This window comes from Bos indicus x Bos taurus, chromosome 12, assembly GCF_003369695.1.
Source record: "Bos indicus x Bos taurus breed Angus x Brahman F1 hybrid chromosome 12, Bos_hybrid_MaternalHap_v2.0, whole genome shotgun sequence".
NCBI lineage: Eukaryota > Metazoa > Chordata > Mammalia > Artiodactyla > Bovidae > Bos > Bos indicus x Bos taurus.
In genome coordinates, this window is record NC_040087.1 from 75,344,647 (window position 1) to 75,366,064 (window position 21,418).

The 21,418-nt window shown below is 45.2% G+C and overlaps 1 protein-coding gene across 20 annotated transcripts in view; it reads right to left on the bottom strand.

The window, feature by feature from the left end:
• Positions 1-21,418, bottom strand: part of DOCK9 (dedicator of cytokinesis 9) — a 287,020-nt gene that overhangs the window by 26,580 nt on the left and 239,022 nt on the right. For all 20 annotated transcript variants that reach the window (XM_027557861.1, XM_027557873.1, XM_027557859.1 and 17 more), the window contains 7 exons: positions 18,960-19,075; positions 12,065-12,202; positions 11,761-11,943; positions 10,119-10,232; positions 9,783-9,998; positions 8,192-8,249; positions 6,549-6,655 (listed from right to left, as the gene is read on the bottom strand). In XM_027557861.1, coding sequence (XP_027413662.1) covers positions 6,549-6,655; positions 8,192-8,249; positions 9,783-9,998; positions 10,119-10,232; positions 11,761-11,943; positions 12,065-12,202; positions 18,960-19,075 — 932 coding nt within the window. The remainder of the gene's footprint in view (positions 1-6,548; positions 6,656-8,191; positions 8,250-9,782; positions 9,999-10,118; positions 10,233-11,760; positions 11,944-12,064; positions 12,203-18,959; positions 19,076-21,418) is intronic.

Here is a 21,418-nt window from a genome sequence, read left to right on the forward strand (position 1 = left end):
AACCCATTTGTCAATTCTACCAAAACTACAGGTGGCAGTTTGACTGGGATTGCTTTGAATCTATAAATCAATTTAGGAAGAACTGATGTCTCAACAATACTGAGTCTCACGCCGCTGACTTAGGACTTCATTGATTTCTTTCATCAGTGTTTGGTAGTTTTTAGCATACAAATCAGAGAAGGCAATGGCAACCCACTCCAGTACTCTTGCCTGGAAAATCCCATGGACGGAGGAGCCTGGTAGGCTGCAGTCCATGGGGTCGCTAGGAGTCGGACACGACTGAGCGACTTCATTGTCACTTTTCACTTTCATGCATTGGAGAAGGAAATGGCAACCCGCTCCAGTGTTCTTGCCTGGAGAATCCCAGGGACGGGGGAGCCTGGTGGGCTGCCGTCTATGGGGTCACACAGAGTCGGACACAACTGAAGCTACTTGGCGGCAGCAGCATACAAATCTCTACAGATTTATACCTAATTTTTCCAGGTTTTTAATGTTATTATAAACAGTACTGTTTTTAAATTTTGATTTTTTTTTTTTTTTGTAGTAAAAGCCTTTGTTGAGTAAGATTTAAAGTCACCCGGCATATGTTTGTAGGAATTACACAAAGTGATTGTTGACACCATGGTGCGACTATGGTGTAAGTATCTAAGTGTGAAGAAGGCTGGTTGAGTTTCGCATACTGATCTTCTATCCTATGATCTTGCTAAACTCAGTTTTAGTAACTTCTCTTGTAAATTCTTTTGGATTACTTATGTCACAAAAGACAATTACATCTTCTGTCAACATAGGCGATTTTATTTCTTTTCTTACTGCACTGACTAGAATCTGCAGCACAGTGTTGAACAGGAGTGGTAAAAGCAGATATTCTTGTCTTGTTCACAGTTTTAGGTGGAAAGTATTCAGTCCTTCACCATAAAGTATGATGTTAGCTGTAGGTTTTTTGTAGATAATCTTTTTCTTGAAGAAGTTCCTTTCTATTCCTAGGTTTCCCCTACCCCCTGCAAACTCATGAGTAGATATTGAATTTTTTCAAATGCTTTCTCTGCATCTATTGAGATGGTCATATGATTTTCCTTATTTGTTCTGTTAATATGGTGAATTATATTGATTGGCTTTCCAGGGCTGAACCAACGGTGCATTGTCAGGGTAAACCCTACTTAGTCACAATGTATTCCTCTTATTTGTCTATTGCTGGATTAGGTTTGTTAATATATTTTCAAGGCTTTTATAGTTGCCTTGTAACATGTGTGTATTCCCTATTATTCTGTACACGAATGGCAGGACCTGTGTGTTTCATTACCAACCTCATGTTTCATTATAGTCCTAATGGCTATGATTTATAGGTCCAAAGAAAATAAACATTTAAAAAGCAGTTTCGAATCAATTCACCAGAAAATATGATCTGACTTAAATCAACCATCTTTAAAACAAGACATTTAACTCCTATGTCATATTTACAACATACAAATCATAAAGCTCATCTGTGTGACTGAGCTCTGTACCAAAGCTTATAAAGAGGTATACCAGTTGTCTCATACTTTTATTGTGGGTCCCATTAAGTGCAAACACTAAAGTCAGATATATGTAGTGTATTGGAGCTTCCCTTCGCTAGCTGTCTTGATTATCTACCATTTGGGAATAACTGTCAGCACGTGACCTGACTTGGGCAATGGCCTACATCATGGCATCATTCATATTTCCACTGTATTATCATTTTCTCAAGATATAGCTCAAAATCCCTTGTATCAGAATAATCACCTGGGATGCTTGTTAAAAATACAGATTCCCAGGCACTACACTTACCCAACTGGATCCGGGGATGGGTGGGGATGGGGATTTGGATTTGTAACAGGAATCTAAGTAAGTTTTAAGCAAGCTAAAGCTCGAGGACTATCACACCAGGTGAAACTTCCTGAGGCAGGCACCCCTCTTATATGCCCCGGGTCAGCACATGGCACACAGCTAGTTATGGAACAAATCGACACACGTAGGTGCTAGACGTTTCCAGGCCACAGACAGCTGAGACGACTTTCAGTTCAGATTGTGGTTTAGGTTTAGATTCTCCTCAAAGGCAACAAAGCATCAGAAGTCGTGCCGTGTGCTAAGGGCAGCGGCTGCATCACGTCCACCTGTGTCTCCAGCACAAGGAAGCGTAGGAAATCCTTGCAGCGTGCAACAGGGCGGTATGTCCTGGTATGAGTCGAGGGAGAGCAGTCAGGTAAGTTCTGCGGGCCACGTTCCCTACTGCTACTGGCTTGGAGAATCCTTGTGAAAATGAAGATACACTATATAGCTTTTATGGTTCTAAGAGCAGTCTTGGTCACGGAAAAGTAGATCCTTAGCCCTTACAGGGTTACAAAGTCACTGAGCTTGGATGAGATGGAAACAGAGGAACCACAGAAGATGTTGTGTTGATGACTCTCTCTTGGGATGTTCTGTAGGTGTAAACATTTTATGCTTGTTGTTTCTGAATAGAGACCGTTTGGCTAATACAAAGCAGTAACCTGCCTGGTTGACCTCACGTGCTTACTCTGTGAACAGTGACCGTTATTGGTCTGGGGAACAAAACTGGAGTGTGCCAAACAGTCGATCCTCATCATTCGCTGTGGTCATGTTCTATAAGGTCACCGCCAACACTGAATGTGTGAACACTGAACCTCCACTCCTTGGGGAAATATAGGGTTAGGCTCGGGTTATAAAATTTTGACAATTGATTAGTATATAAGCTTGTTTTGTGTGTTTCTGTTTAAAGACAGCTAATTTAGCACATACTGCTACTGTATGATTAACGCTGAACCCATGACCAAAAGTGCTGTTAATGCTGTCTGAACAGAGCTTATCCAACAAGTCAGGCACATCCTGAGCTCAGGAACACCGGACAGCATTTTAGTACCACACTCTGCGGCTGGGCAGTGACCCCTGTTTACAGCAGGAGCTAAACAAGGAGGCAGAGTGTTACTTGCTTGGCCTCATCTGGGAACGTGTGGGCTCTAAACTTGTTGCGGCTCTGTGCGGGTCCCCAGATGACTGCGAAAGCGCTTCAGCGCATGTTGATTTGGGGGCTTACAGAGCAATTGTAGCACCTGGGAGAGTAACCAGGGTGGACCGCATTTCCCATTTCCCCACTGCAGTCCCTCTTGGTTCCGTTTCTCCCTTGCTCTGTGCTGTGGGGGCCAACGCGCCAGGACCGCTGGCCTGCCTGCTGGACTCCTCGTCCACTGGCTGCTGGCTGGGCTCAGCCAGTGCCAGGCCAGCAGGAGACTGGTGGGCAGGAGGAGTGGGGGGTGGCCGTCCCTCCCTCCCTCCCTGCCCCCGTGCCAGGACTGAGCCCGGGCAGGGGACCCTCTCTGTGTGGTTTCTCTGTCCCCGCCCTTAGCCCACGGGTGGACGGGGGCAGGCCAGCTGCTGCCCACCTCCAGGGTTCTGCAGTGTTCCTCGCTGGTTCCCCTAAACCCTGACCAAACTTCTGAAAACAGTCTCTTTGTTAGAGCTGCTTCCATTGCTGCGTGTGCAGTTTCCTTCTGGGACTCTGACTGTATGGGAATAAAGAGGGAGGGTCTCGAGACGACACGGGGTTGTATGCAATTCAGACACCCCAGGAGACAGAATGCTTCCATCTGCATAGGCTCCGGTTTGTAAGACAAAATGTAAACAGGAATGGGCTGTTTCTCTTTAATCAAAAGCAGCTGGGAGGGAGTCTGCTCTTTGGGTCAGAGTCAGGCAGGACGGACTGCTACCAGCGAAAGCTCATCTGAGGCCTCCTGCCAGGAGAATCGCACATTTTTAGGTCGTGTCTCTAAAATCACATTGGAGAGCACCTTAGGCATTTATATGTATCCAACAATGCAGATTACAAGGGCAACGATTCTTATTAAGCTATTGTTCCACACCCATTCCCACCAGCTTTCCCCAAAACTCCTCTGGCAGAGATATTCGACTTTCCCTTTTTCTTGAAACCTTTTGAGGGCCAGGGCAAAAATGGTTACATGGCAATTTCCGTCGTTGTGACTTTTGGTACACACTATTTTTTCACTGCTGGCTGTTTTCCATCTTAACGTGCAGGGCTCGCTTGGGACTTTACAACCCCCCAGGTCGCATCCTAATCATGACAGGTCGTTATGGACTATGGACCTTGTTAAAGATTTACCAGCTTTATGCTTTGAGGACAGGGTGGAAAATCTATATTCTGAAAAAGAGCTGATAAAGTTTTCCCCATCACATGTTTAGTCATTATTCAGAGTGGGTGCCATTCACAAATTTCCCCGATGAATCTGCCCTTGGTTTCCTGGGGCTCACTCCCTAGGCTACTGCCTAGGCTCTGCTCCTCAGTCTCTTTCCAGCCTATGACTTAATCTGATGAGCCATCCTGATCTTCATTTTATCATCCCTGAGGACAGGTTATTCACAACTGTTTAACTTTCAAATCTTTAGTTGTTCTTGGTATCGCTGTTTTCCTTATCGTGAATTCTAAACAAAAGTGCTGTGCTCCAGAGAACTGACTGGGCGACAAGGGACAAGGGTGGTTCTTCCAGGGAGCCGATGCATTCAGGTTTCTTTTCAGGGAAAAACCCAGTCAAGCTCTCCTTGAAGTGAAGAGTTCAGTGCCAAGAGCGTGCGGGCCTTGTTGCTGAGGGTCAGGCTCACACGTCAGAGTGAAAAATTTAAAACCATCATTGGTCCAGGCATGTCAAGGTGGAGAGACAGTTGAATGGTTAATACCATGTAGTAAACAACTGGCTTTCCCCCCCCCCCTTCAGAATACTTAAGAGAACTTTACGTATTTTGGCTAAAATTAATTTTTAAATATAAAGTCACTCAATATATTATCTTTCTTTCTCATGGTTACTTTTTAATTTAGGGAGTCATTTGAAACCACAGAATTTTTGATGGTGGTTCTTAAGCCTTTGAGGCTTAAGATCCTTTTATATATTATAAAAATCATGGAGAATTCTTTAAAAATAGGTGAGAACTTTTATGTATATGGGTGTTATCTCTCAATATTTACAATATTAGGAGTGAACACTGAAGAAATGTAAAAATATTTATGCATTAATTTAAACTCATAATAATAAACGGATTACATGTTAACAAAAATAATGTTTTTAATGGGAAAATTTTAAAAAACAAGAAGAGTGGTACTGTTCTACATTTTTGCCACTCTAATGTCTGGCTTCATAGGAAAAGCCTGGATTCTGGCCTCTGCTTTTGCATTCAGTCTCTTCAATATACTATTCTGGATGATGCAGACAAAGAAAATCCAGCTTCAAGGAGACAGGTGGAAAAGGAAGGACCTCAAAGACTTCCTGAAAGGTTACTGGGGACCCCAGGGGCCTCGGGGCCTCACTTTAAGAGCTTCTGATTCATGGATGGTCAGTGTCATGGAGGATGCTTGCTCATGGGCCCTGCTTACTGGCATGAACATGATCAAAAGTCCTGATATTAAGTAGGACCTCCAGTCATCAAAAACAATTACAACAGAGGCAGAAGATGTTTACTCCTTTCTCTGTTCTTTCTCTCCACATGAAGAAACAGACCACTTTATTTTTCCTTAAAAGAAGGGCATGATTAAAAAGCTTTCTCCCGACTGTTTCATTTTGCTTTAAAGTTGAGAGGAGGCAGGCACACGTGAAAAGCTCTTCTGGCAGACACTCATGGAAGAAGAAATCAGGGAACGTAGCAGAAAACTGGCTTTTTTTCAGATACCTAGCTTTATTTCAAAACTGTCTACTCACGGAGAATGGCTGCAAGGTGACCCTGCTTTGGCAAGGAACTTGCAGAAATTGCTACAGTGATCTAAAGTCAAATGTTTTGGTCTCTCTGAGGGGTGGGACAGGGTGGTCTTATCTACTCATGATGCTCAGGCCCTGGGGGCAGCACTCAAGCAGAAGCAGGGATCCAAGGATGTGGACAGGGGCTGCTCTGCCCCCAAGCCCAGGCTGGCCTCTCGTGGCCTTGCATGACTGGGGACACTGATTGAAAAGTCAGATTAAAACAGATAAACAAATAAACCCCATAAAACAGAGAAATTAATTGCTGAAAAGAATGAGAAACCTTATGGTTCAAAACAGTGTACCTTTTACCATGAGAGTTTAAGCTCTCAGTCTTACATCACTACTAACCGGCTTGGCAAACTCTCTGGGCTTCCCTTGTGGCTTAGTGGTAAAGGATCTGCCTGCCAATGCAGGACTCGTGGGTTCAATCCCTGGATCAGGAAGATCCCTTGGAGAAGGAAATGGCAACCTCCTCTAGTATTCTTGCCTGGGAAATCCCATGAGGAGCCTGGCAGGCTACAGACCATGGGGTTGCAAAAGAGCTGGACACGACTGAGAGACTCAACAACAACAACAAACTCTCTCCAGAGGAGAGGAGGAGTTCCAAGAAAGGGGCCTGGCAGGAGCTTGTGCCCGTGTTCTGGAGAATTATCTTAGTTAGAGCAAAGTGTGTACACAGCGGCTGCAGAGAGTAAACCCTGGTTTGGGGGCAGGGGTGGGGAATGGCAGCACCCGAGACTCTCGGTGACCCGAGCTCCCATGGGCTGCGGTCCTCACCTCGTTGAAGTGGACGTCCTGCATGCCGACGTCTTCCATCATGGAGGCCTCCTCGTCGATGTTCGGGGTGATGACCCTGAAGGCTGTGCATCCTTGTCTAAACATGCCTAGAATTGAGAGAGCAGGAGACAGGTGGAGTTATCAGCTGAAGGTGGATGAGCCGTGAGGGTGCTTCCTGCCCTGGTTTGTCTCTGGGCTGAATGAAAACCAATCTAGAAATCTTATGTCTCATGCCAGCTTTGCCACAGGGAACCTTGGGGCCACCGGGCACTTGCCTTCATTCGCTTCCTCATATTTGACCCCCACTGCCCTCCATTTGTTTCTTTTTCTCATCCATTTAAAAAATTTATTTATTTATTTGGCTGTGCTGGGTCTTAGTTGCGGCACATGGATACTGGAGTAGGTTGCCGTTTCCTTCTCCAGGGGATCTTCCTGACCCAGGGATCGAAGCCGGGGGCCCCTGCCTTGGGAGCACAGAGTCTTAGCCACTGGACCACCAGGGAAGTCCTTTCTCATCCCTTTTCATTTTTCACCCACCTTTATTAAAACGTATGTAATCCTTAAATAAATTGAAATAGGCACTGAGTCAAATTAACAGCAAAATACAGTAACAACAATAGTTTGATAAGATGACCCATGCTCAGATACCAAGAAAACTGAAGGAGCCAAAGCCAGTCAGAGAAACAGGCTCCGAAACAACTCTGTTTCTTTCCAGCTGTCATGTCACCCCCTTCGCTGGGGGTGACCCAGAACTCGGAGAGAACTCGCCCTGCTGCTGCAGGAAGCGGTCCGCCAAGAGGTAACAGGGCGGCCGCAGTGGCTTGACGTTATTCCTTACACAGAGCAGGGTTCAGCCAGACCTGGCGCAGCTGTGCCCCAGTACACACGGGAACACAGCCAGCTTTTCTGAAAGCCCCGTGTTCTCGATTGGGAAGTGGAGATGAGCAATGGGTGTTTGACCAGAGGGGCCATGAGAGGATTCACAGCCTGCTGATGTGGAAACCAGCCCTTACACACAGGGGGGCGGCGCACACTCCCACCCGCCCCTTCCATGCGGAGGCGAGGTCCCAGCCTGCGCGCTGCCTCCTCGCACGACAGAGCCAACCCGGCTGTGCTCCAGAAAATGCTATCTGATGACCTGCTACAGCTGCCGTGTGATGGATAAACAGTTCCAGGGAACTACCTTCAGGGAAAATAAAATCTCTCCAGCTGGAGACCAGCCAGCCAGTCAAAGACCAGAGGCAAAGCTCATTAACTAGTTTTTGCAAGATGGAGTTATTAGCAAGAGGTTCTATGACAACACGCCACCTACTTTTGTTTTGCATTTTTGCAGTGCCTACCGAGTCAAGTAAATGTCACATCAGCGAATTAAAAAAAACAATGAGTAAGTATAGAAGGAAATGGCAACCCACTCCAGTATTCTATTCTTCCCTGGGAAATCCCATGGACAGAGGAGCCTGGCAGGCTCCATGGAGTTGCCGAGAGTCAAACATGACTAAGTGACTAAACAACAACAACACAGTGTACACACACACACACACACACACAGCCTCCACCTCAAATCTTTCTGAATGGCTCTCGCTTGTCTTTGCTGCTTTGTAAAATTTTACAATTGTTTCACAAAACACAGAATCATTTCTTACCTTTCCGTGTGAGATATTCTGCCACCAGGGCTGTGACATGGACATAGCACATTGCTGCCTATAGTAAAAGACACATGCTTCAGAATCACCTGTTATAATGCACAAAGCTCACCATCAGAAACCTAATGACTGTGTGTACTTATGTTAGATCTCAGGGCATCAGCTAGTGTTCCTAATGGCTGACATCTTACCTATAGAAAAAAGTGGGACAATTCATACAAATTGAAATTATGAAACTATGAATTCAGATGAATGGCAACAAGCTTGGTAAGGCCCATTTCTATCTAGAATTATTTAACTTTTATTAAAGATAAAAGATTTTTAAAAAGCATTTTATCTTACTATATCTAAAATTTTGGCATTATTTCTCTTAAAGGGAAAAGACGATCCCTTGAAGAAAAGGCATGTGCATTCCTATATTCAGAGAGAACTGCTCAAACTTCAGGGGCTAATATATTTTTCTGTCAACCTAAAAAACAATGAAGTTATACATTTTTTCCAAAAATAGAATTCTAAATGAAAGTAATGTAATGTCCAATGGATAACATTATAAACACCTTTAAAATGTAAGAAAAAACAAAAATAAATTCTTTTAACCGAATTGCCATGGTTTATAAAACATCAAACATAGCTGTTAGAAATGAACCTACTGTAAGGTTCTAATGCCTAAGCCCTGGTTCTCATCAGAATGGTAGAAAAATTACTGCTACTAACAAGTGCATAATTCATTTTTATTATGGCTAATGGATATTTTAGATTAAACTTCTGATCAAACAGAATGGACTCTGAATAATCAAAAAGTAAGAATTGCTACATACACTTTTCAGATATAGGATACAATTTCACTAATTCAAGCAATTAGCATGTTTAAAAGTAAAAGCATATTTCTTTGGTTGTTCTCCTGATCATACCTAAATGCCACGGGCATGAACCCTGAGCAGAGTTTTTGTGGGAACATGAAGAGAACCCGCCTTACAGCCCATCATTGTCCTTAACTGCCCCATTTTACAGATGATGTCACTGAGACACAGCAGGGTTAAGAACAGGCTCAGTGTCACCGAATTAGTCAATGTTGGATCTGGGAGCCAGTCTCCTCGAAGTCCACACACCCCACCTCCACACCTGCCATGCTGTCGCTCACTGAACCATGGCTCTGCACCCGGGGCGGCTCTGACCCCTGCTGCGTTCACAGACAAAACCACTGCCTCGAAGAGGAAAAGGCCATGCCCTGGCTGACTTCTGTATCAGGAAAATCTCACTTTACCATAAAATAGTTGCTTTTTAGATCAGGAGAGGACTTCTGATGCAGAAGCCGAACGCATCTGCACTAACGGGCACGTGTGTGAGCACGGGTGTCTTCTAAGAGCTCACAAACAACGCTCCTGGGACAGAGAAAGCCCCTTACGATATTCCAAACTGGAAAACTGCTAAATGACTATGAAGGAGCTCTGAGCCCAACACTGAAGTATCACATGCTTTTAGCTGGCTTCTTGGAATTACTGGGAAGTTTCTCTCATAATCAGCTTCTTTCAGTGAGTGGGGCATAACTCGTTTTCTCAAAAAGCCTGGACAGACAGGCGCGTGGGGCTACCTCTGACAGGTCCCCGTTCTTCACGTGGATCCGAGCCATGCTGTCCAGCCACGTCTTTCGGAGCTCGGGGGTGCTGGCGTAGGACTTGGCCAGGCTGTACTGGAGGTCCACCAGCATCTCAGGGTCAGCCTCGTGCTCCTTCATCTGCGCCGTGGCCATCAGGACTGTGCGGATCCTTTTGGTCAAGTCCTTCACGTCTGAGGAGAAGGTGGTGTGCTGGAACAAGGGTGGAGGGAAGACAGGCTTTCAGCTGTGATTTGTCTGTCTGCGTGTGTTTCCCAGATGATAAGGCCGGGTCTCGGGGGGTAAAAAGTAAATCGGCACCGGGCCACCTACCTTGATGAGCCTGTCACTGTTGGCGCAGTTGTTGATGATAGACAAGGACTGCTGGAACCTGGTTCCCCCGATGCCAACAACATCTGCTATCAGCTGGCTGACTGAAATAACAATCTGAGGGACACACAAATGTGAGCTAATCAATTCACCTTCACGTGATGCCCCTGGCTCGGCCTCTGACTTTGGTCACGGTGTGCATGGGGATGGGGCAATGGGAAGCCTGCGAGCAGGGGTCGCCCCAGTGTGGGAAACAGTGTCTGAGTATTCCCCTCTCACTTCCAAGAATTATTCCAGAAGGTGCCTCTGCTCTCCTTGCGTCTTTTGTTTGTATAGCAAAATGGTGACGAGGCAAGTGTAGAGGAATGAGAAGCATATGAGCCCATGTCACTTGGATAATTACGGATCACCTTCTCTAATAGACATGGAGACCTTATTATTTACTTCTTTGGTTTTGGCTTGGATTTATATGGGCTCAGTATTCAAAAGTGGATGACCCTCTGCATTTATTATTAAAACATGTACATATTAACCATGGCATGGGGGAATCTGTCTTTTGGGGGTCTATATTAGCACTGCCTTGACCTGGTTACTCAACTAAACTGTGACCTGTCCCCCCATCCTGCACCACAGCCAGTACTAAGTACTGTCACCAAGTACTGTTAACGCAGTCTCCTTTTCTTTCTAACCTCTCCTTGACCCAGGACTCCATCCTCTCTGGCCTAGACTTGACATGGTTTCCCCACGGTCTTCCGAGCTCAGGCCTCGACTTCCGGATCCTTTCTCAGTCTGGAGTCCAGGTGATCCCCCTGAATATGCAATGATGCCTCCACATTCTCAACCCTACTGTCTGGACCTTCTCCAGCTCCCTGGCTGGCCCCTTTCTCATCCAGGGCCTGGAACATGCTCACCCCCAAGCCCCTGTTCATCTTTCAACCCCCCGGGAAGCCCCTGGCCCGCTCCTTGGTGCACTGAAATTCTCCTGTTACGGCCCTGGGCACGTGGCACAGAAGCCTCGCGGTCTGCCTATCCTCCGGGGATGACGACACCCTGTCCGGGTCAGGAGAGGGTCCTGCTTTGCTCCCGGCACCCAGGAATCCTAGGATGTAGTTTGCAAACGATAAATACTTGTTTTCAAAAAGGAATAAGTACAGAGACAGAGAAGGCACTCCTGTGTGTTTGTAGAAAAAGAGGGTCTACAGAAATACCTGAGCCCCTAGTGTCAGGCAGTTTACAGGACGGGGAATTTGGCGCATTTTAACTCTGGAGAAATGGCAGGTGTGTCGACAGATGGACGACAGAAAGGGACTACTTTGGGCTCTCTGTGTCTTACCTGAGATGTTTACTGCGAGGAATCCTCTCATAGGTTCTGTACGTCCTAACTCAGCCTAATTTCAGTCAGTCCAGAACTGACTCAATACTTAAATGTCAATTTACCAACAGAGACACATCCTGGGCCCAAATCGTACAACGTGGAGGAGGAAATTAACCAAACCAGTAAATGTGACATTTGAGCTTTCTGTCTTGCTGCCAGACCGTTCAGAACTCACACTGAGGTAACTTGGTAAACGTCGACATGCACGGCCTTCCTGCGGAAGCAGAATCCCACAGGGCACACGTGTCCTGAAAGCTAAAGCGCACGCACCTGCAGGTGGGTCCGGACAAAGGACTTCTTGCCGCTGTAGTCGAAGTTGTTCCGCATCAGGAAGTACAGCAGCTGGGAGGCCTCGGTCCTGATGGAGCTCAGCTTGGAGTTGCAGCACTTGAGGGTCTCGTAGCACAGGGCCGCACACATGTCCGCTCTCCCCTCGTAGAACGTCGAGGGGAACTAGATGGACACGAGGAAGCAAATGGGCCCAGAGAGGTTAGTTAGCGCCCCCTTCAGCCCCGGGGGGACAGAGGAGAACAGGTGACAATCGAGGACGACCTCCCCTGATGACACCACGTACCTTATAGATCAGTGACCTTAAGGCGGTGAAGACGTGTTTTAAAGCCGTTTCAGACTGATGTTTTTGAAGAAAACACAGGTAGACGTCAAAAACTTTCTTCATGAGGGGATTATGTCCATGGTCAGCCAGGAGCTGGTTCTTAAAATACAGGAGAAGAGCCTGGTCAGTGAGACATGCCAGACATCGCTAACAGGTTTCATATAACTGCCAGCCTCAAAGGTTACATTTTCCAGGTACTAGGACAACTTATAATTTAAACAAGCTTGCCAGAAACCTTCTAGGAGAGCACAGAAGTCTCCTGTAGGACAAATAAGCTTATCAATAAATTTATGCTTTTATTACTAAGGGAGGGACTAATTTTAAAAGTTGACAGCAAACGGTGATACGGTTTAAAGGACCACAGTATCTCAGTATTGACTGGGCTTCATTTATTGACTTATTTTTATTGTGCCCAGCAACTGATACACAGGTAAGGTTTGTGACACCTCAGTTCCAGCAGAGAAGAGTCGTTACAGGTATCGGCTAATGAACGGGCTGGAAAAGTACTGAAGTGAGGTCTATGAAACAGATACCCTATCAGTGACGGCTGGGTTTTCTCGCCCACCGCAGGCTCTCAGGCACTCTGTGAAGCCATGCGTCACCCACCAGGCAGTCTGGTGAGGGCAAAAACGCCCAGGCCTTGGTCAGGCACTGTTTCTCAGGTGTGCTTTCCAGGTGGCACTAATGGTAAAAAACCTGCCTGCCAAAGCAGGAGACTTAAAAGACGTGGGTTCGATCCCTGGGTTGGGAAGATACCCTGGAGAAAGGCATGGCAACACACTCCAGTAGTCTTGTCTGGAGAATCACATGGAGAGAGGAGCCTGGCAGGTTATGGTCCACGGGGTCACAAAGAATTGGACACGACTGAAGTGACTTAGCACACACTCCTGTGTATGGATTTGCAGGTAAACCAAGCCTGGTCCTTTTCATCCCTGAAACAGTGACCCTAAAACTGAGCTGCTGTGAAGACTTGAGGTCAAGTATAAGAAGTATCTGGGCTTCTCTGGTGGCTCAGACTGTAAAGAGTCTGCCTGCAGTGCAGAAGACCTGGGTTTGATCCCTGGGTTGGGAAGATCCCCTGGAGTAGGGCATGGCAACCCACTCCACTATTCTTGCCTGGAGAATCCCCATGGACAAAGAAGCCTGGCAGGCTACAGTCCATGGGGTTGCAAACAGTTGGACATGACTGAGCGGCTAAGCACACATAGGGAGTATTTGATCCACCCTCTGATTTGTTCGGTAAGTGGCAAGAGGGCCACCACTAATTTCTTCTCTTTGTTTTTCATGATTTCCTCCCACCAGCAGCAAATCCACACTGATTCAACACCGCGGAAGCCTGGCTGGCTAAAACACCCAAAGATTGTTGAACATGTACAGTAGACAGACGTGTTGCCCAGCTAGAGACCAGCATGTAGCCACGACACGTGTGTGACACTGGAGACCTGCCTCTTCAAATACAGACAGGCCCATCAAGACAAAGGCGTGCTTTTGGGAGAATGCGTACATTTTGCAAAAGTAGGCAAAAATGACTGTCATTAAAAAAAAAAAAAAAAAGTCCAGAGGCCAGTACCTGAAACCAATCTTATAATTCAGTGAAATGAGCAGAAATGACTTATGTCTGGCCAGTTCTGTTGCAGAGCAAATTACAGCTGAAATAATAGTTTTGAAATTCACCTCATCTTATTGTTGGAGAAAAAGTTTAACTCAAGGAGTAAGTTTTGTTTTTATAGGTCCAGTGACTCACAGGTGTATTCACAGCTGGTGGACACCTGGAATCCTGTGATCTTTATATCATGTAATACTGAGATACAGCATTGAATTCCATTGTGTGAAAGAGAAACAATTTAATGAGCAGAAAATGTGACTTAATTAACTGAATATGATGTAATTCTCAACCACAAGCAGCTGTTCACCAACTAGAAAAAACAAACAAAAAAAGAGGCTGCTTTCAGTGTTCGGGGAACTGCTTACACACTTTGCTGTTTGTGAGCAGTGCTCTTCCCTGGAGCCGCAGCCCTTCCTCATTACAGCTGGAGGAAGGTTTGCGTGAATCTGGATGTGAGCTTTTATCTTCTCAGCACTCTTCTGGGAGAGATGGTTCGTACAAAAATGGCGAAGACCTCTGGTCTTGTTCTGAACTGGCCTGTCTTCAAGTTCTTACCACTGGAGTTAAACTTCCTTTCTCTCTCCTCTGGTCAAGGTTTTTGCTTCCCATTTTTAGGATTTAGTCTTCCTGGGCTCTGATCGCAAAAGTTGCTTGAAGAACGGAGTAAAAACTCACACCAAGATATACATAACTGCTCATTTAAAGGGGTGAAGGGCCTTTCATCCTGAATACACCCCAGTTTACCAGGTACCTTCCTATTTTCTTCTGTTTGTGTGTCTCTTTCTTTCTCATTAGAAAGTAACAGATACTAAACATAAAAATCTTTGAACATTCAGAAAGACCCAGAGAAGGGGGGAGAAAAGGCAAAACAAAAATCACCTTCATTTTTCCATTTATAAATAGCCACAGATAACAATGGAGGATCTCATTTCTACCTTTATCTCCTTATAGATGTTACTGAAGATGGGAGAATTTCATTGAGAAAATTAGACGAGATGTTAGAACAATAAGAAAGGCATGACGCATTTCTAGCAATAAGGTGGAGCAGAGGTTACAAACAGTTCTCAGGAATTGTCTGATGTGGATTCAAGTTTGTTGTCACACAGCCTCCTCAGAGAAATGGGCCTTTCAGAGAACGAACATGCAGTATCAGGAATTTCTAAAGAGCCATGAACAGGATAACAATTTAAACCTTGAATACCAAAATGAGATATCTGGAACTGTGTTATTTAAGACAGCTCCGTTCTTCCTAGGCATATAGCTTTATTTTCGTTTAAACACTGATTATAAACATCTAGTTTAGAGAAGAGCTGTCTCTGTTACATAGGCTCGTCAGTCGCCGAGACAACCTGAACCCCAGGCTCACGGCTGCGTAAAGCAGACCCCAGTCTCCGTAGCTGACCCCCGCTGTCCGTGTGCTCCCCACCCTGGCCATGCACGGCAATCCTTCTCAGCATGACCTGGTTCCCACCATGCACCTCAAATCAAGAAAAGGCACCATGTGGAATTGCTTAAAATACGTTTTTGGATTAAATTTGTAAGTATATTGAAAGTATTATCAACTATTTAAAGGTTATCATTGGTTTGCAAGTGAAAGTTGCTCAGTCGTGTCTGACTCTGATCCCATGGACTGTAACCTGCCAGGCTCCTCTGTCTGTGGAATTCTCCAGACAAGGATACGGGAGTAGGTTGCCATGCCCTTTTCCAGGGGATCTTCCTAGCATTGGTTTGGGACTGTATTAACAGACATTTTAAAACAGTCAGAGAAGTGGTGTATTTTTCTGCATATAACTACCCTGGTTTACAAAACACATCTTTTTATGAATTAGATAACCCATGTGAAAGTGCCCACACAGTGCCAGCATCTAGTCGGTGCTTGCTCATTTCCTTTTTTCTGTCTGGGAGGTCATTCAACTACCTCGACACTCACCCAGCTTAGTTCCTTTCCCCCTCCACCCCTCTGCCCCATGCACACGACTGACTTAGCAGGGAAGAAGGGCTTGACATGTCACTTCTCATCCTCAATGTCCTCACCTGTAAAAGGGAGAAGAAGCTCTATGGGCTAGGCTATAGTGAGGACTGACGCTGAAGACAGAAGGCAGTAAACAGCAGGAAGCTAATATAATAATAAACTGGGATTCAGGGCTTAAATCTTTTCAAACATTTCCTCTCATTTAGAATGTGATTTCTTGATTGCCTTCGGCAACTTATGAGATGTGGTCATTTAAGAGGCTCAGTAAAGATGGGGATCCATTTGTCGAAGATGACTATCTGCAAACAATTATGTCAGCTAACTCAATGTAATACTTTAATTTTTCTGATAGGCTCTGCGTGATGCTTCAGCTGAATAAATATATACATAGGAAGATCCCAGGGCCTGCTACACCAGTGGGCCTTGTGGATCTAGGCTGGGTACTACTGCGAATCTACTGCTTGCCACGACATCCTTTAAGGCGATAAGATTCGCCCATCTTCCCATTTTTTAATGGGTGTGTATATGTGTTGAGCTTTAAACAAAGATTTTTGCAGAGAGGCATACAGACCTTGATAGAGGCCACCTCAGCCCAAAAATTCAACCTTGCCTGTGTGTCTGAGGAATCAGATCCTTTACTTTGAGGACCAGGAAGGCATGAGCACAGCGGAAAGTGCTTACTGCTAAACTAGAGTCAACATTTGAGCTCCTGCTGCGTGCCAAACACAGGGTAGATGTTTCTGGGTACTTCATATCAATTCCCGACATAGTAGGCATAACTGGCATGTTCTAGGGAAGGAAATCGGGGCCCACAGATGTCAAGGAGACCTGCCCAAGGCCTAACGTCTGGCTAACGGTGTGGCTGGGGCTTGAAGCCCACAGTGTTTCTGTACAACGGCCTGATCCCACGTGTCCTGGAGCCCGGTCTGTATCAGCAGAGTGCTCGGCCCTTCCAGGGGTCATCTTGCTGTAACGTACAACAGCCTGGGAGGCAGATCCTACTTTTTCAGTCTTACAAATGAGATTATCTTAGGTCTGGAGACATGAAGTGATTTTTTTCAAAGATGGTCCCCCAACAAACGTCACAATCAGTCATCAATCAGAGACCATCAGATGTTGTTTCTCTCGAGTCAGAACCTGTTAGTTAATTTAACAGTGGTCAGACACTGGAGACCTGGGAACCTTGACCAAGGCTCTTCTTTCATATGAAGCAGGTGATTTAAAGGAGGCTGAGGATGCACTGCAGGCTGTGCAGTAGTATGGAAACCGTCACTGACCTCACGACATTCCCAGACCACACCTGTGCTGCGTGTGCGCTCACCTGCCTGTGGGGCCAGACCACACCTACTGGGCAGCCCTGGGGCTTCCTGCTCATTTACACGCTGGGGCCCAGGAGACAGAGGAAGAAAGCGTCCCAACTGCTCTTCTGACCTTACAGATGCATCTGAGCTTATCAGCTAGCATGGATACATATGCACGGGGCAAATATATTACAAATTTCACTGCCTACTTACATAAGAACTGTTACTTAAAAATCTCCAAAAGAAAACAGAAAGAGGCTCAAAATGTGGTTCTAGTACAGCAGTGGTCCTCAGCCGTACTGTTTACGTCTCACTCCCAGGGTTGGATTCGGTCAGGCAGGACCCAAGAACCTGCACCTCTAACAAAGCTTCAGGGCCTGCAGCTGCCGCCAGCTGGGGGCCCACAACCGAGAACCGCTGGGGTCAGGCCCCACATAAGACACGGCTGCCCCCATCCTCATCCTAGGGATTCACCATTTCCTCATCTCTCGGCGGGGTTCCTAGTGATGACACTTCCTGGGGACATGGGTAGCAAGAACGCTAAGAGCAATGGTAAATTATAATAAAGCCATGTGATGGCCAGTAACTATCTTTACTCTGTGTAATAACGGAATGTGCTTCACAAGAAGACGAGTACAGAATGCCTTTGGGTATGTTTCCCAAATTGCCTTGCAAATAAACATGCTGTTTTCATATTCAGAGAATATTAATACTAACTCAGTCTCCCTGAAAACCTAAGCAGTTACTGAGCAAGAATGGGAAGGGGTAGGTCCCCAAAAACGAGAGTGGCTGAAGAGACTGTCTTTACCTGTGCGAATGTGACTCACTACAACTTAAAGATAAGACCAAGACCACTTTTTATTCTCTATGCCTGAAATGTTTTCTATCACTTAACTTAGTAACAGATAAAAAAAATTGAAAATGTGAACGTGTTTTTACGTATTGCTCCTCTACCTATGGGCTGCCCAGGTGGCTCGGTGGTCAAGAATCCACCTGCTAATGCAGGAGAAGTGGGTTTGATCCCTGGGTTGGGGAGATCCTCTGGAGTAGGAAATGGCAACCCATTCCAGTATTCTTGCCTGGAAAATACCATGAGCAGAGGAGCCCAGCAGGCTACAATCCATGGGACAGCAAAGAATTGGACAAAACTGAGCACACACCTCTACATATAAACATTTAATTTTAATTGCTACCACATTTGGATATGTTTAAAGACAGTGAAGGCAGAAATGCCTGATTAGGCTCCTGTATTTATCATCCTTGAGGGCAGAGCAAAGCCACGTTCCTGGTAAATGCTTTCATCTGGCCAAGGGTTAACCTCGCCAAAGCCTGTGTCCACCAGTTGCAAGCAGGCAGCACACTCTGACCGGTTCAGTTCAGTTCAGTCGCTCAGTCGTGTCCGACTCTTTGCGACCCCATGAATCACAACACGCCAGGCCTCCCTGTCCATCACCAACTCCCAGAGTTCACTCAAACTCATGTCTATCGAGTCGGTGATGCCATCCAGCCATCTCATTCTCTGTTGTCCCCTTCTCCTCCTGCCCCCAATCCCTCCCAGCATCAGAGTCTCTTCTAATGAGTCAACTCTTCGCATGAGGTGGCCAAAGTACTGGAATTTCAGCTTTAGCATCATTCCTTCCAAAGAACGCCCAGGACTGATCTCCTTTAGAATGGACTGGTTGGATCTCCTTGCAGTCCAAGGGACTCTCAAGAGTCTTCTCCAACACCACAGTTCTATTAGCATCAATTCTTCGGCGCTCAGCTTAGAGTTAAGCTGTACTATATTTCAGGGAATTGGGGTCATTAACTGTGGAATGCTTTTGCTAAAGGAATTTAAGGATTAATGGCTTCCTTACAGGGGCAAAAGCAGTTGCTGCAGTAAAACTGCAACATTAAGAAGTTCTTGCTGATTCAGCTAAATAAGCAAAAAATGAGTTTCAGAAAGGCTCTGACCATGAACAGCTGTTCAATACAAACCTTAAACGCCAGTGTGAAGAGAGAGAGGGTGTCCAGCGCCGTCAGGCACACCTCAGTAGCAATATTGGCTTCAAGTAACGACTGGTGGAGAACGTCAGCGTCCGAGTGGCCATAGCCTGCATGGGTCATAACACAAGGTCACTGTCGGCAACTGCAGAGCGCAAGCTGGCGGACAGTATAGTCACAGTCAACTTTTGATTATTTTCAGAAGGCTTCCTTCAGGGCCTTATCTCCCTGTTGGCCTTTTTTTGGTGGGTGGGGAAAAGGGGGTACTAATAATGTTTCCATTCCATTATGACTCTTTTCCCACTCTGGACGGGGAGTAACAGCAACAAGCATGCGTTGTGCACTTGCTATGTGCCAGCCACAATTCTGTGAACTTTACATGGATCATCTCATTAATCCCTCGGTAGCCCTGTGAAGTGTGTACACTTATTAAACCCATTCTGCAGGTAAGGAAATGGAAGCACAGAAGGGCTAAAACTTGTCTTAAGTCACACAGCTGGTAAACAGGGGAGCCAGGACTGCTACTTGGACTGGAGTTCACTCAATTGAGCCACTTGTCTGAGTTGTTAAGGATGGGGGTGGGGGGGTGGGGGAATGAAGGAGGCTGAGGTCTCTGAAGCTTCCATACAGAGGCAGCAGCTTAATTGGAAAGGGAAGGAAAATGAGCTGAGGGTCAGGTTGCTGGTCAATGAATCCAGCTCGGCCCCTTACTAGCTGTGTGACCTTGGGCAAGTTATGTGACCCCTTTCTACCTCAGTTTCCTCATCTGTAGAATGGGGATAACAGTACCTGCCCTCAAAGGGTTGTGGTGGCCATTAAATTAGTTAATGGTTGTGAAGCTCATGGAATAGTGCCTGGCACATGGTGAATGCTACGGATGTCTCAAGCCAATAACATAAAGATTTGTTTTATCAGCTAGAATCATGAATGATAACCAAGAGTTGACTGTACTGCTAATAGTATTCTACTTGCTTTAATAAAAAGCATGAAAGCCACTATGACTGAAAGAAATGTTTAAGAAAAAGAAGAGACTTGAAGAAACATAATTTAAACACAAACTGATATCTTCTGTATGTGGCTGTAAAATCCATTTAGTACTGATATAAATGTAGTTTGACATATAACTTGAGATATTAAATTATGAAATGGTAATGCATTAGCAGAAATATATATAGGGATGCAAAGATGTTATGGTATTGATCTAGATTACAAAGAAAGATGGTAATATAATAAAACATCATGTAATGCCTTTCTCCAAGGAGCAAAACCAATCAACATTTACTATGTAGGTAATTTTCTTAATACTCCAGAGAGGAGGACATTTTGTACACAGATCAGGAAAATGAAGTACAGAAAGCCTAAAGAGTTTTCTGGAGGCCAGTAATGGGGAAAAAAAAACCCAGAAACTACACTCCAAGTTCCTTATCCAGGTCACTGTATCATAATCTCCATTATAAAGATAAAGTAACTAGCATGATGTTTTTCTGACTTTAATAAATGTCAGAGAGTCTTGAAAGGCTACACAAGCTTCTAAGTTGCTTTTTAAAGTATGGCTTAATAAAAACTATTATGTGTTTTCATCCAACTTTGTTTTGCTTTGAAAATGGTTTTATGTATCCTGCCTCATTTTCACACTGCGACAGCGTCATCGTGTCCTTACTGAAGCTACGGAACACATCTGGCCCTAGTACGATGCTACCAGCTCTGTTTCTTTTTATTTCTGCTTTTTGGGGGCCAGAAATCCAGCAGAAAGAAAGATGGACATTTTTGGGGACTAATATTCATTGAACCGCCTTTGTAAGCCAAGGCATCTCTTCATTTGGCAAGGGCTGTTTGGTGAGATACAGAGCCAGCAAAAAGAGGAAAACAAACTGGTGACTATTGTTGCAGTGATCACAAACCAGGGCAAGAGACGACAAAAAAACAAATACAACACCCTTTATCAGACCAACCAAAAACTATCACGCACGTGATATTTTGAGGGCTACCATTTACCCCAGATGAAGCTTTAGAATCTGAGTTAACCTGTAACAAGGCAGTTGCTTCGGTGATGAACTGTAATCTCTGCACAGAATGATCCTTTTCTCTTTCCAGATAAACTGTTGGATAAGTGTATCTGAGTTTGATGATTACAGATGAGATGGTCTACACACCGAAGAACTCCAACAGAGTTTACTTTTATCTAGCTGAATGTCTAGAACGATTCAGGAATTGCAATTTGTGACTGTGTGATTTTTTAAAAAAAACATACATTATCAATGGGCCATGCTAATTAATGACAAAATTTCTCTAAGCTACTATAATACACCACCCATAAGCCATTACACTGGCTATCTAATCTCTTTCAGAATAAGAGTCAAATTCATATAAAATCTTCCTGCCTGTGTCCGATTCATATCAAAGAAGCAGTTCTTTTAGCCACAATTGGTTATAATTTGTTGTTGTTGTTGAGT